Raw genomic sequence first — 15,950 nt, 5'->3', positions numbered from 1 at the left:
CATTTGGTGCATGGATCAAGAAACAGGCTTTAAAAAGTAACTGTAAGTCCTCTGGATTGTGCTAAAAAGCACAGCAGTGTTAGGCAAAATATGCTAGTAAACAAGGTTTCTGAGACTTATCGAGACAGTTCCATGCAATACAGTAATCCAGAGTTTATTAGGTATGGCTAATTCATTGTCTCAGTTAAGAGCAATTGTAGCCACTGCACCAGCTTTAACTAGTGAAAAATTCTACATGCCATAAAGATCCTTGGACCTTCAGGGACAAAGTTATGGCAATCAGAATTCCCAAATAAGTTTAAGGTGAACATCAGGACAAGAAAAGATTTCTGTCTGAAACCCTTTAGTGTGACTGCCATTTAAGCTAGACAGATTCACTTGGGTATATACTGTAGTACCTTTCTACATTACCAACTACCTCCTAAAAACTACTAGCTGCATACTTCTGAAACAAAGTTGGAAAACCAGATTGACAAAAAGGGATTAAATAAAGGTTAACTGAACAAAATCACAGAATGATGGCTGAAATACTACAAATGCAATAGTAGTATTGCATTTGTAGTAATATATTAGCTAGTTAGTACTAAATATGAACACTGCATTTCAGTACAATTCTTCTTCAACAGAGTGATCTTCCTATAAAGACTGATTTTCCTATGACGTTGTCTAAATCTTTTATGAATTCTCATGAATCCTGCCTTTGATGAAGAGGAAGGATTAAGCTTCGCCAGGTACATTCCAATTCCCATTTTTAATACTAAATCCCTGCAACACCCAATGTTTTCACTAGAGGTCTCATGATATCCACTTTCTCCAGAAAAGAAATGTTTTACTTTTATATTACCTAAAATATGTAAGCAAGTAAGTAAAAGAATGATACAGGGATCAAACCGTGAAGTATATCTTAAAGTGAGTAAGCTTAATTAAATATTTCACATGCAGCACAATGCAGTACAGGATGCTAGATACCTATTGGTAAGACACAGGAGGATCAGCTTGTCATGAATAGTCAAGTGTGCACTGCATCTTAAAAATAAATTTTGAATTGAAACCACATATATTTTAGTAGGAACAAATTCCAGAGAGTATAAACAAAAAGTATCACAATCTATTAGGATATAAATTGACAAGAGTAAGAACCAGTTTGGCACAACCTTGGAAAAGTGAAACCTTGCCAACTACGTAGGAATGGAAGACCCAAATCAGAATACGCTGCGATTGTGAAACAGACTGTATATATTCATAACATAAGTTTAACTAAATGCAAGCAGGAATGGCTCCTTTTCATTTCAAAGGCAGTTTAGACATTTGGAATACTGTATGGTTTTTAAGAAAAAAAGTCAACAGATCAATGAAAAAATATCAGACAAAACAATTTAAAGAAATACAAGCAACAATCTCAAATATTTCAAGAAAAGGACAAATATTAAGCAGTGATTTAAAAAATCTTAAAGGAGGGATTACTGTTGTTTCAGTATTTGAAGTCTTCCGTATCTACACTATTTTTGGCTATCAGCTTAAAGTGACTGTTAGTTTCATATTTTTAAAAAATGTGCACTGGATCACATCACAGTTGTGCATAACCTACATGGCATGCTTCCTTCAAGAAGCTCAGAGCATATATATGGTTCAGTTTATCCTTCCATAAATTCTGTGACATAAGTGCCACTGAGAAAAAGTGATGAGTGAAGTTTATTGGATGAATTTCACGGCTATGTAAGAATTTGAACTGGATCACCTGTTATATCTCTTTGCTGAACCCTTCTTCACCTTGCACGTTTTGTACAGCAGGTGTTGTTTGTCACACAAAACACCAAAGAACTCTCTGGCATGCCACATTAGTTTCATGACAGATTTAGACAGATCCAAGATCTGGCCACTTACAATCCTAGAGTCCTAATTTCAGAAGTCCTTTAAACAAAAAATTAGTTCAGACTAATAGTAAGAATTACTTTAGCCTTCCCTGCAGCCAGCTGCTTGCAGGACAGGGGAGAGAGTGTTAGGTAGAGAAAAGAAGAAAGTCAGAGAGAATGGGTATCATTGTATACTTTTGTCTGCTTTAGCCCTGTCCCCATGGCTGTTCCAAATGGATTGGAACACTAGCTTTGACAAGAAAAAAAATTCCACTTTTGCTTCAAATGATTCATGGTAAAACTATACTCCAACATTTTCCAATTTAAGACCCATTCTACAATCTGTAATACAAGGGCTTGGTGAAGGTTATGAAATATAGTCAAGTCAGTTTATTTAAACTGTCTGCAGACCATAACAAAATAAGGTATCATTTTAAAATTCAAAATTATATGACTTCCTTAATCACAACCTTCAATGTCCCTGTTATGAATTAGCATCAATTTGCTTTCTTATCCTAATAGCACCAGTTAGGAACTGTACCACTGCTAAAGTCACTTTAGGAATTTGATCACAGAGAAAATATTTAACATAAAATTGATCTGAATGTCCAGGAAAAGGTGATAAAATAGGATTAATCAGATTATTTTGCAAGCTAAAATAAAAGCTCCTATACAGAAGTATATGTTCCACTGACTCGATATCCTTGTTATTTCAAGAACACACTCTTTTGGAGGGGCTAATTTTATCATCTCCATAACATCTGGGAGAGGAAGACATTTAGCCCGGCCAAAAATCCATCTACATTTGAAAATGGAAAGACTATTAATGTAAGATTTGATAATGAAGCTCAAGCTCGGATACTTTGGTCACCTAATGCGAAGAGAGGACTCTTTGGAAAAGACCCTGATGCTGGGAAAGATTGAAGGCAAAAGGAGAAGAGGACAGCAGAGGATGAGATGGTTAGATAGCATCACTGAAGCAATGAGCATGAAACTGAGCAAACTCAGGGAGGCAGTGAAGGATAGGAAGGCCTGGCGCAATATGGTTCATGGGGTCACGAAGAGTCGGACACGACTTAACGACTGAACAACAACAACAACTAATGTAAGATAAGATAAAATGCTTTCTCATATCTTATTCCAAAATAATTAAGACTTTTAAAAAGTATGTAAGTAATACAGAGATAGATAAATTACTTCTATATTTAAAAAAAAAGAAAAAGAAAAGATTATATGATTAGTTTTACTTCTTGCTCCAGACTAATGTGCTTCTTCATGGCCTGACAGTTAATAAGCACTATCACAACAGTCTATAGCCACTTATCATTATCCTACCGTGTTTTGCCTGCACCTTTAGGGAATGTTCCTACTCATGCATTTTGAGCAGTATGAACTTGGAGCTCAAAAATGATGTTCTCTTTGTGAAAAAATAGTATATAGGTTTTACTCATCATGCAGACTCAAGATTATGTAAAAAGAAACTGTATAACATTTCTGAGATTACATTACCCTTCCCTTGTAGACTGACTGACTTATCTTGAGCTGTTTAATGATCTGTGTATCCTTCAAATGTGACACTACTGTACCTTCTGTATCATGCTACTGTCTCTATGGTGCAGATCTGTAGAAAAATGGGTGCAATGAAGATTATGAAACAGAAAAGAGGACTGACTGGCCTTCAATCCTTTGCAACTGTACAATCACAAATAATCACTGTTTAATGTTAATATCAAAGATGATACCTTTAATTCAAATGATTAAAAAAAATCAAATGATGGCTATTTACCCAAGAAAAGCTGGAAACAAGCTGATGAGTCCAAGGAATGCTCTTAATGGGTTTATTCTTTTATGCAAGCTTGTACCTTGATGCTTGAAGGTCTGACTTCACAGAAGGTGGGGAAGCTATTTAATGCCACAGCTATTGGATTCAACTGGACTGTCATCCAGAGATTAACATATAAAAAGGGGAAGGGAACTGAACTCTGATTTGTTACTCCAATTTCAGTAAAAACATGAAATACTTAGGCATTCTGTTCAGGACATTTTTTCCCTCTGATCTGGAGCAGGACAGTAAATGAGACAATGAATCCAATGAATGGAATCAGAAGATTGGAAAGTAAGCAGAATGATTTGCCAAAACTTTCTGAAAAGTGCCGAACTGTCTTCATGATCACTGACAGGTTCTAGGAAAAGTAAAAGCACATATAGGCATTGTCTAATATGGGAACTCAGTCCTCTCCACTGCTGTTAATAAGAAATCTACTCTGATTGGAAGGTTTAGTTTCAGCACCACTCTAGTAAAATTCTCAGGTATCCAGATGAATAAACAGTACCAACTATAAGTATCAATATCATGAATTATTTCCTACTTTGGAGAAGCAGGCTGAACAGGGACCTTTATTTTGATTTATGCCAGGAAATTTCTGCTAGCCCTTATAAAGCAATTCCTTAGCAAGTCTCATCAAATTTAGAGAAATTTACTTCTGGTTAAATCTGATGAAAACTGGCATGCATAAAGAATTATTAATCAACAGGACTGAACTATGTTCATCAAGCAAAACTAAACTAATATTGGAAGAGAATAAGCCTCTTTCTCTTCCCCCAAAGAGCTAGGAATCCCAGGTTTGTTGCTGTGAACAAAGCATTATTATTTTAATCTCAGTTGGTGTTATTGTGACACAACAGAGATTACTCCTGGGTATAATAGGCACAGAAAATTGAAAGAAAATATCCAATTCTCTTGATAATGCTGTATTAATGGACCTAAACTTACTGCATCTAAGGCATCTTCCACACACATACACCAATGTGCTTTCTTCCTGTCTTGGAGACAGGAAGAAAGTATGTTGCCACTGAACTGGCAATGGCCTTTTTACCATGTCTTTGCAGTGAGGTAAATAAACCAATGGCATAGCCAAGGAGATTTACAGGAGCAGGGAAGAAGGACGAGAAAAAAAAAAGAGCCCAGAAATCTGCCCCTACTCTCTTATGTGCAGACAAATAAAGCCAAGACAATGAAGTTCTACCAGACTTTTACAATCACTCATTTGTTTCATCCAGATTTTCTTTTAAGGAAGCGGTAAATTGATCTGATCAATTTGTCTATCTTGGCTAGCTCTCCACTATTCCTGCTTCTCCTTAAAACTCTTCAGGGTGCTTTACTTTCTAGTACAGCTTTGTACATGACAAGCATTATGAGCAATCGCATAAATGATCTAGCTGCTTGCGAACTGATAACATTTTCTGCAATGGGAATATCAAACTTATGGAAGGTCATGTCTATTGAGAGGACATGTCCTTCACAAATGATAAGCATTTTGGCACCAGGGCAAAAATAGTATATGGCTGAGCCCAAAGACTTCTCAGAGAAATATGGAGAAGATTAATGCACAAAACTACTCATTTGCTAACAACTGTTTTGAATTATACCTGCATAATACCTTGAGGGTTTCACCATTAGTACTTCAATAGCTTTGAGTTATCAAACAGGCACAGAAATATCTCACTGCTTTTAACTGTGACTTCTATCATTTGAAAGTATGTCTCTCAGGAAAACATTGCAGGAAAAGCAAACAAACAAAACTGTTAGACTTTTCTCATATATTAGGATGGTCACAGGCTGCAAAATCCATTTTAGAATCCAATTTGGAAATGTGTTGCTTTAACTGATTCTTAGTTCAGAAATCCAAAGTGTGATGTCCTGACATTTGAATATATTCCATCTAGAGTTATTGTAGTCTTTCTCCCAGATGTCTCTTTATCTCATGGTTACAATTAACGTCTCTGTAAATTTTTGAGTCTATGAAGATAAAGTCTGTTACAACTTCAACTTCTTCTCTGTCTATTTTCATTGAGCTGACATTGCCTATTGACATACTATTAGAGGTTTCGGGGGGAGGAGTTACTATTCAGCAGCAGACCTACTTTTACACTCTCTTCTTTTGCCTTTATCAAGAGATTCATTAAGTCTTCTTTACTTCCACCCATCAAAGTGGCATACCAGTTCATCTGAGGTTGTCGATGTTTCTCCCAGCAGTATTAATTCCAATTTCTATTCTTTTTAATCCAGCAGTCTTCATTATATATTCTGCTTTTAAATAAATAAAGGGGAAATATACAACCCTGGGGTATTCCTTTCTTTTCAACCATTTAGCTGGTCCACATTCCATTCCAACTATCATCATACAAATTATTCAATAAGCAGATGGGATGGCCTGGTATACCCATGTTTTTAAGGACTATCCACAGATTGTTGTGATCAACAGGTCAAAAGCCTTGATGTAATGCAACAAAAACAGATCTCTTACAGGAATTACCTTGCCTTTTCTATTTTCTATCCATTAACCTCTGAATCCAGCTTATATATCTGGCAGTTCATATTCCACGTATTGTTGAAGTCTGGATTGTAGAACTTAGAGCATTATCTTATGGGTGTGTGAGATAAGTGCAATTGTTTGGTAATTTGAGCATTCTCTAGCAGTGCCCTTTTTTGGTATTTGAATATTTATTTATTTTATAATATGTATAGCCTGCTATAATCAAAGCAGCTTGTGGGTCGGGTACAACAAAAAATATAAATTGATCTTTTCAGCCCCTTGCCCACTTTTGTGTTTTTCATATCAGCTTATAACCCACAAGTAGCACTTTAACTGCATCTTGTAACATTTTTAACAGTTCCACCACTATTTCATCACCTCCTACAGCTTTGTTCTTAGCAATATTTTCTAGGGCCCATTTAATCTCACTTTAGAATGTCTGACTAGTTAAATAGCCAAGCCTTCATGTAAATAATAGATTTGGGGATATCTTTTGAACAGTTCTTCCATAACTTCACACCATTTTCTTTATATCTTCTATTACTGGTAGAACTTTGCTTTCATCCTTTATTGTGCTCATCCCTACATAACCGTTTTTCTTTATTTCTGTAATTTTCTTTAAAAAAGATCTTATCCTCCATATTGCTTTGTGTTCCCTAAGTATCTAAATTATAGTTTATATATTTATACAATTATAATCTATATAACTCATAAATAATATTTTTTCTACTTAGAACCAATAGGCTTAATATCCAGTGCCAACATTCCTTGTAGATTTTAGCTTACTAGTTTCATTGGGAAAGGGATTTGAATCCACAGTGATTCTATACAAAACAACTGGTTTCCCACTTTTAAAGGGAGCAGAAAACTAGAAGTTCACCTTCAGTCAAGAAATCAATGATCAGCTGTTTGGCAGGAACAGCATGCCAACCATGAAATGCATTTTTGTGGCTGAGGGCCACACATGGTCACAGGCTTCACCCTCTCTACTCCAGAAGTAAAGGAAGGTTTTTAAATCACCAACTGATATTCATTGGAATAATTAAAATCACATTAAAACAAGATTGGAGAAGGGAGAAGCAAGCAAGAGAAAGATTGAGATGGATTTGGTTGGGAGCTATAGAGGTAAAAAATCCAGATTTTTCCCCCAGTATGTATCCTTATGGGCAAGGCAGTTGGGCAGTGGATCAGAATTTTCCAATTCCCATTCTAAGACACACATATCCTTCCTGCACATGTGACCTAGAACAAAGCTATTATTAAGGGGTCTGAAGGAATTCCATAAGCCATGCTCTACATTGTTTCCCTATCGCAACTGAGCTCTTCAATATTATGAGTGAAGGTATTTAACAAGAAGGTTCATATAAATTTTATAGGCTGATTAAGGACTGTAGTACTATACCTGTCCAGTGTATGCGAAGTCCAGAGCTTGCTTTAAGCCTATTCCTGTGATGCCATGTAAATTCACTTCATCTGCACAACTTTCAACCATACAAAGACTGAACATCGCCTAGGGGAAGAAATAAAATATTTGCCTACATTAAAACCATTATGCATGAAGTCCCTGTTAAGTATCAGAAATGGTGATTCTTCTTTTGCTATTTCTTAATAACGACTCTTGTTAAACATGGACTGGCTCCCAAATAGCACATAGGGGATTTCTATTCATGCTGGAAAAAGCAGGCAAGGAGGTCATCTCTGTACTTTTTCTTTTCTCCTACACAGTAAACCTCTGTGCCTTTTGGAAAGTTGCTTTGGAGGGCTGGAAAAAAACACAGGACATTGTAGAGGAAAGGAAAACAATAATCAAAAGCTTAGAGCAGAATTTGTGGTGCCTTTTATGAAACAAAGAAGCAGTTCTCTTCAATCTGGATCTAGTCCAATGAAGTTATTAATCAACATGCTATACATTCAAGGGACACAAATTTTTGGAGTTACATTTTGTTTTATTACATTGATATCCCTCCTTTTTTATAGGAGCTTAAAACAATGTACATGGTCTTCCTACATTTTAATCCGTCATTAATCCCATAAAGAAGGTTAGGCTGAAAGATGGTGACTTTCAATCAGACCACTCAATCTGATGAACCTGAGTGCCCCCAGTCCTAATCTGACATTGAAACCACCACTCCACATGGAGGATGCAAAGACAATCTTTGAAGAGGCCATCCAGTAATGCTTCTCAAGTGAAAACAACAACTTATTCACCCAGCTTCAGATGAAAATGTATGGGAAGCAATAGAGCAATATTTTGCACAAAATAAATACATTTAATTTAAATCAACAAGAAGACTGTAATCCAGGCAAGGCTTCCTCTGTTTTTCATACTCACCTCTCTTTATACAATAGGAAGAGAACTGATCAAGGCTACCTGACAAGTTTAATGCCAGGATTGTCTTAAGGTATATCTAGAATGCTTATAATTCTTGAAATTAGTATATACAAATGCTTACTCATACACTGTCACCTTAAGTAAGAATTGCAAAAGGGCCAACTCGGTCCTGCAAATGACCAATGTTATCACATGCAATCCTACTTAGATCTATGCACTTATGCACATACACTGCTCATTCACAGTACAGTAGTAACAACTAATTAAAATTATGCATCTCAAGTTGGAATTAACATTTCCATTATTTTTATTTAAAGTATAATAGAGTAGATGGAACTATAAAACTGGCTGTCCCTGCACTTTTAATTAATTCATTAATTCTCAATTATGTCTCATCACAAAATGCTATGTAACAGAAACTAAAGGGAGAAGATTTGCTAAATACAAGGAAACACAATTTAATGATTTCATATCCCTGAGTATTATATCTATTCAGTCAATTCATTTTAGCCTTTGCCTATTACTGACAACACCATTATTAATTACTACCTAACAGTTTTCTGAATCATCTAAACAAAGAAAACACGATGTCCTGAATTAACTATACTATAGCTAACATGAAGATCAACGTACTTTTCAGCACTAATATGTGCTGCAGGGAAAGGAACAATTACTTTTTGATTTTATGTTTTTGCCAGCCCTCCCAAGTAAACCAGACAGGAAACACAACTAGATTAGCTAATTCTATTTTATTTTAATGCTATATTAACAGAATTTTGCAAATCTGAAAGTACATATCTCCCGCCCTCCCTATTTACTGCCTGAGTAGTTAGGGTGGGTCCTTCCTAAGTTCCTTTCGCTGACTGTTACTCTGTTGCAGACTCCTTTCTTTTTGACCTGATCGCTCCCTAGGTGGCATTTCTTCCCCCCGTCTTCCAAGGCCAGCCTCACATTCTGTCACATCACCCTCCCCTTCAGACTCATCCCCGCTTTCTGAGTTCCCAGGGGAAACAGGCTGTGGACTGTGAGAATGAAATGCAGCTGTGTTGCTCTCCTCTTCTCCCAGTACCTCCCTGAGATCACACAAGACTTCCCGTAAACCATCTGCTCCAGTCGAGGTGGCAGTCACTTCTCCCTTGGGAATCTGTTGGCCTCTCATTCTCCAGTCCTGCATGCCTGATGTGGAAGGAGCTGATTTATTTCTCCCTACTCAGTCTCTTGCTATTCCTGAGCCCCCCTTCACCCCATAGAAAAACTCTTCCTACTCGTCCAGGACCTGACTCCTGCAAGGCCATAGTTGCCAAGGGCAGGGTTTCCTGGGGTACTATTTGTGAAAGCGGGGCACCAATTGTGGTGCACGCACGTCCATTGCTGCCTCCCATCATCTTTCTGACTCTGGGTAGCCTTTCCAGTGCATCAAGCACTTCCCTCTGCGTCTAGAGCCTAACACCGCTTCCACCTTGTACTCTTCCTCCCTGTTTACTAGAATGAGAGGGGGGTGCTGTCTATGAACACACAGTGCAGGGGAGAGCTTCCTTTAAGGACTGATGGAACACAGGATAAGCCTTCACTGATGCCAGCAACTGCAAATGAAAAGCCACTGGGTTAATTTGCTTAATTACTGGGAAAGGGCCAATAAATTTTGATTCCAGTTTCTTGGAAGGTTTCGCAGAAGCTAGAAATTTTGTAGAAGCCCATACCAAATCCCCTTCTGCAATTTTAGCTTCCTCTTGCCTATGTGCATCTACTGCTTTTTTGTACATGGCCTTGGCTAGTTCAAGCTGTTCCTTTAAGAGGCTTTGGACTGCTTTGTGAAGTCCTTGGGGTTCTCTGAGCTTGGTTCTTTTCTTGCAAACGTTTCATTACCTGGCTAGGTAACATCTTCAGTGCTAGAATGAAATGGGGTTTGCTCTCTGTTTATACACTGTGGCACGCCCTGCCAGTGTTGATGGGGGTGGGGGTTTTGTTTTGTTCCTCTGGCAGTTCCTTGATTGGGGTATTGTGTACTGCTTGATTGTGTGCCTGGTGGTAACCTGTGCTTATCTGGGTGATGATTGCTGGTGAGGAAATGTTCTGGTCTCTCATTTTCTTTTCTACTGTCTCTTTTGAATAGTGTGTAGATGCTGTTTATCTCTATGCGTCTGTTGATTGCTGCCTTGTCTGAATACCAAGCTTCCAAGAATTCCCTCGCATTTTTGGATTTAGCTTAGTCTAAAATGCTGAGAGTTTCCCAGTTAAAACTATGGTTAAGTCTGTCCATGTGTTGTGAGATTAAGGAGTTTTCATCAAGTCTTCTAACTACTGGTTGGTGTTCATGGATGCACTCTGCCAGCCTTCTGCCTGTCTGTCTCACATAGTGTTTGTTACAGTCTTTACACTGTATGTTGTAGATGACTCGTTTTTTCTTCTTGGGCTACTGGGTCTTTTGGTTTGCTTAAGATATTTTGGAGGGCTTTAGTTGGTTTGTGTGCTACAGAGATGCCATGTGGTTGTAATAGTCTGTTGATGGTTTCTGAGATGTTTCTGATGTATGGCAGTGTGATCTGTTTCATAGCTTGTGTTGGTTGTGTTGTAGTAGGTTGAGTGGTCAGGCACTTTTTGATAAAGTTGCGTAGATATCCATTTTGTTGGAAGATGTTGTATAGGTGGTCTGTTTCCTTTTTCTGCTGTTCTGGGTTGCTGCAGTGCGTTTGCACTCATTTGAATAATGTTCTTACACAGCTCCTTTTGTGGGAGGTTGAGTTGTTACTTTGGTAATGGAGTACTTGATTAGTGTGGGTAGTCTTCTGATAGACTTGGGTTTCTAATTTACTGTTGTTTCCTCTGCTGATGAGGATATCCAGGAAGGGTAGCGTGTTGTTGTTTTCTTCCTCTCTGGTGAATTTTATTCCTTTGAAGATGTTGTTGATGGTTTCATGTGTCTTCTCTAGTTGTTCCTTTTTTATTATAACAAAGATGTCATCTACATACTGGATGCATACTTTAGGTTGTATGTGTGGAAGTGCTATAGCTTCTAGGCGTTGCATTACAATCTCTGCTATGAGTCCTGACAGTGGTGATCTCATGGGTGTGCCTCTGATTTGTTGGTAGATTTGTCCATCAAACTGAAAACAGATAGTGAGGCAGAGGTTGATGAGGTCCCTGATTCTGGGTATTTCGATCTGGGTGTATTTTGTTAGGTTGGGTGTGTTGTGTAGTACTGCTGCTATGGATTCTTTCGCTAGTTCTGGGTTTATGGATGTATAAACAGTTCAACCCTGAGCTACACATATTCGCCTCTATTGGTTTGGGCTACTTGCCTCGTGCAGGAAATATGTGGCACGAGGGACAATGCTTTCTTGCCTGGGTGTTGGTAAGACCTGTGGTGGAATCCATAAGTTGCCTGGAATGGTGACATACCGATCGATGAGCGTGCTGCATTGTGGAAGCAAATTCAGCAAGAGATATGAGATCAGTCCAGTTGTATTGCTGTTAGGAAACAAAGCATCTTAAATACTGCTGAAATAGTTGGTTAACTTTCTCAGCTTCTCCGTCTGCCTCCGGACGGTGTGAGGAAGACAAATAAATTTTAATATTTAATAACTGCAAGAGGGCCCTCCAAAATACGGAAGTGAATTGACTTCCTGAGTCTGTCACGACATGATTGACCAATCCTCTATATCTAAAGATGTGGCCTAAAAAGAGTTGAGCTGTTTCCTGGACCATTGGGAGGGTGTTGCAAGGATTAAAATGGGCCAATTTGGTAAATAAATCCACTACTACCAGTATGGTAGTATATTTCCATACTGGAGGAAGATCAGTGATGAAATCTAGAAAAACAGTGTCCCATGGCTGACAAGGAGTTTCCAGCAGTTACAACAGCCCAACTGGCTTACCAGGGACTGAGTTTGCTCTATGACAGACATAGCAAGAGGAAACATAATCCTTAATGTTTGAGTGGATGCATGGCCAGCAAAACTCTCTGAAGGCTCTTTGATGGGTTTTAAATACCCACAAGTGCCCAGTTGTTATGGCACAGCTGTAGTATTTCCTCCCTTAGAGGAAGAGGAACATACAAACATCCACTGTGGAACAGATGCCCTCCCTCCACTGTGAAAGGTGAAACGGAACTCTGCTGGGCTCCCTGGAGGTCATCCATCCAGGCCCTGGCATATGCATCCTGCTGCTGGTATGTCCTAATCTGATCAAAGAGATCAACAGTTTGTTTTCCTGCTCCCAGCCTCTTGTGTTTGTCTGATTTACGGTGCAACTCAAAGTTGCCTGGCTGCAGTATTGTTGCTGGGATGCGGGTGTGTGTGTGTGTGTGACTGGGGAACCTCATACTCCCCAGGGCGTCTGGAAGCTTGTTCTTGAAACCTGAAATATACAAGTTGTAAAAGTCAATGTGGGAGAAAAATTGCCAAGGGGTGAGAGATTGGGTGTTTTGCATAATCTGTAAATGTTTATGATCTATACATACTTGTATCAGGTATGTCTAGCAGGTGTCTCCACTGTTGAAAGACATTTCTTACCACCAGTAACTCTTTTTTGAAAATGTAATAGTTCCTTGGTAGGAGCACTCTGGAGTAAAAGGCACATGGTAGTAAATCTGCCTCCCCCCTTCCTTCTCTCCCTGGAACAGGACTGCTCCTATCGCCACATCTGAGGGGTCTGTCTGCACCACAAAGAGACGGGAAGGATCGGGGTGGCTGACGAGAGGTTGAGATGCAAAGTCCTGCTTTAATTCTTGAAACGCTGCTTGTTCTTAGGTTGACCAGGAGAACTGCTGACCATTTTTTCAGAGCTGGGATAATGGCCTTGCAACCTCAGCAAATTTAGGGATGAATTTCCTGGAGAAGTTAGCAAAGCCCAGGAAGCACTGCACATCTTTTGCATTATGGGGGGCAGGATGCCTGATAAAATAGCCTGCACCTTTGCTGGATCCATCCGTATGCCTTCTGTGGAGATTCTGTAACCCAAATAGTCCACTTGGTGCAGATCAAATGCGCATTTTTCTAGTTTAGCAAAGATCTTGTTGTGTAATTTTTGCAATACATTTCTGACATAATTTACAGGCAAAGAGGAACCTCAGAATAAACTAATATGTCATCTAAGTAAACTACTACATATTTATCTAAAATGTCTGCAAATATTTGGTTCATGAAAAACAGCTCCACAGTTAACCAGTCTGAAAGGTATCATTGTGTATTCAAACTTTCCATACCTTGTATCAAAGGCTGTTAAATGCTCATGCCCTTATTTCATTCTGATTAGGTTGTAAGCACTTCTCATGTCTAGTTTGCTAAAGATGTGTGCCTGGCGCAATATGGTTCATGGGGTCACGAAGAGTCGGACACGACTTAACGACTGAACAACAACAACAAAAAAGTGGGAGTAGATAATGGTCTCTAATAGTCACACTGTTCAGGTCTTTGTAATCATTAATGGTATGTATATGGGCTCCCTACTTTCCCTTCAGAGTGGCTGCTGCTTCTCCATCTTGTTTTTTGGGTACAAAAACATGGGTGCCAATGCTGGTGAACTGGAAGGGGGAATAAATCCTTTTTTGATGTTAACATCCAGATATACATTGACAATAGCTAACTCACAGGTAGACATGGGATACTGTCTCTTTGCAGGGATTTGGGTCCCTGGCTTCAAAATTATGGTGCAATCACATGCCCAGTGTGGGGATAACACGGATGCCTCTTCCTCTCTGAACACATTTGTGTAGTTGCATATTTTTCTAGCAGCACTGATCCTCCCTTGTTCTGCAATGGACTAGGAAGGGTAAGCTTTCGATGCTTGTAAGCAATGTTGCTGGCATTTAGGGGAGGGAAATGAGAGTGTCCCTTGCTTCCAACTTATAACTGGGACAGGCAGCTGAAGCCATTCTATGCCCAAGGTATGGGCACTTGCAAGGAGGCAGTTACACCAAGTGTTATGAACTCTGTGTAATCTTTGATTGTCAATTGCAAAGGAACTGTGCACTGCAGAATTGGTCCTGGCTTTAGTGGCTGACCGTCGATAGTCTGATACCAGCTGAGGCACCTCCTGGAAGATAGGTGTTGGCAGCAGAAATTACTACTCTTTTGTTTTAAAAATCTTACTGAGCCCTAGCACTCTAGACTTGGATATCTAGGAAATGAAGACAGTTACCTGGAGCTTTGCTCTGTAGTGGCATATTCATTCTGTGACAAGTATAAAAAGACTTTTAAGAAATTAAAAAAGCAATATTGCAGTAACTGCTTTGAAGGGCCCCTGAGCTACAGGCCTCTGCTGGTCAGGCCAGGCCTAGGTACACAACTGCACATTTCCTTCCTACCTAAGCAGTATTGTTTTTCCTGGCTAGGCAATGTCTGCACACAGCCTTAATCTACACCCACAGGGCTCTTTCATGCACATAAACTGTTCCAGCTTGTGAAAAAGCCATAGGGAAACTACTCCCACACCACTGCTTGTAAGTGAAAGATCAGCACTGAAGGATAGGCTGTGTTTTGGCAAACACTGATAATGCTGATGGATATCAGAAAAGCAACATATGCTAGCTCTGGCACCACAATGACTAGTCATTTGAATGCTCTGGCATCCCACAACTTCTTTGCAAGATCATAGGTTCACTACTTCCCAGTCCAACTTAACATTCTATACTTTTCCAAGAGATAGCATTACTTGTACCTCACTTTTCAACCCCACGCTCAATAAAATACAGCAAAACACAACATAGCAGCATCACACTAAAACTGACTGCAACAAAGATAGTCCTTGGGTCACTGCCATTCATTTAGCGACTGTTTGAAGTTACGATGGGGTTGAAAAAATGGACTTATGACTCACTGGTCCTTGCACTTACAACCATCGCAGCATCCCTGCGGACATGTGATCAAAATTCGGGCATATGGCAACTAGCCCGCATTTACCACCATCACAGCATCCCATGGTCACATTCTCCTGCCCTGAGTGAAATGACTCTCCTTCAACTCCTGCCACCTGCCTATCTCTCACCCCATCTCTGCCCTTTTAGCCACCCTGCATGCACAGCATGACCATGATGACAATGCCACTGCATTCCGCCACCCCTGGCCGCCACCCCCAGCTGAACTTTGCTATATTCTTTGCCTCTCCTCCCCTCTGCTGGATTCACCAACACCAGCCAGCTTTAAGACCCACAGCGTGGGGGCTCTGTTGGCACTGGGCTCAGAGGCAGTGGCGAGGGGTGGGAAGGCAGTGGCAACAGAATAGAGCAGCATCTTCATCTCATCCATGCTGGGCAGGGTGGCTAAAAGGGCAAAGATGAGCCCAGCACCAACAGATTCCCCACACCATGGGGCTTGAGGCCAGCTGGCATTGGCGAGCCCAGCGGAGGGGAGGGGAGGCGAAGAAGATGACAAAGGTCAGCTGGGGACAGTGGCTGGGGGCAGCAGAATACAGCGGCATCATCATCTTGGCCATGCTGTACAGGGCAGCCAA

General features: G+C 39.7%; 1 protein-coding gene across 3 annotated transcripts in view; it reads right to left on the bottom strand.

Annotated features, from left to right (window-relative positions):
- Nucleotides 1-15,950, bottom strand: part of KLHL32 (kelch like family member 32) — an 85,187-nt gene that overhangs the window by 53,341 nt on the left and 15,896 nt on the right. For all 3 annotated transcript variants that reach the window (XM_088138673.1, XM_088138666.1, XM_088138680.1), the window contains one exon: nt 7,572-7,679. In XM_088138673.1, coding sequence (XP_087994799.1) covers nt 7,572-7,679 — 108 coding nt within the window. Of the gene's footprint in view, nt 1-7,571; nt 7,680-15,950 lie in introns of those variants that run through there.

The sequence above is a fragment of the Python bivittatus genome, unplaced genomic scaffold (assembly GCF_059951505.1).
Source record: "Python bivittatus isolate LINGU-HERP-01145 unplaced genomic scaffold, Pbiv_v1 ctg000020_np1212, whole genome shotgun sequence".
Taxonomy (NCBI): domain Eukaryota; kingdom Metazoa; phylum Chordata; class Lepidosauria; order Squamata; family Pythonidae; genus Python; species Python bivittatus.
This window is presented reverse-complemented; position numbering and strand designations above follow the sequence as displayed.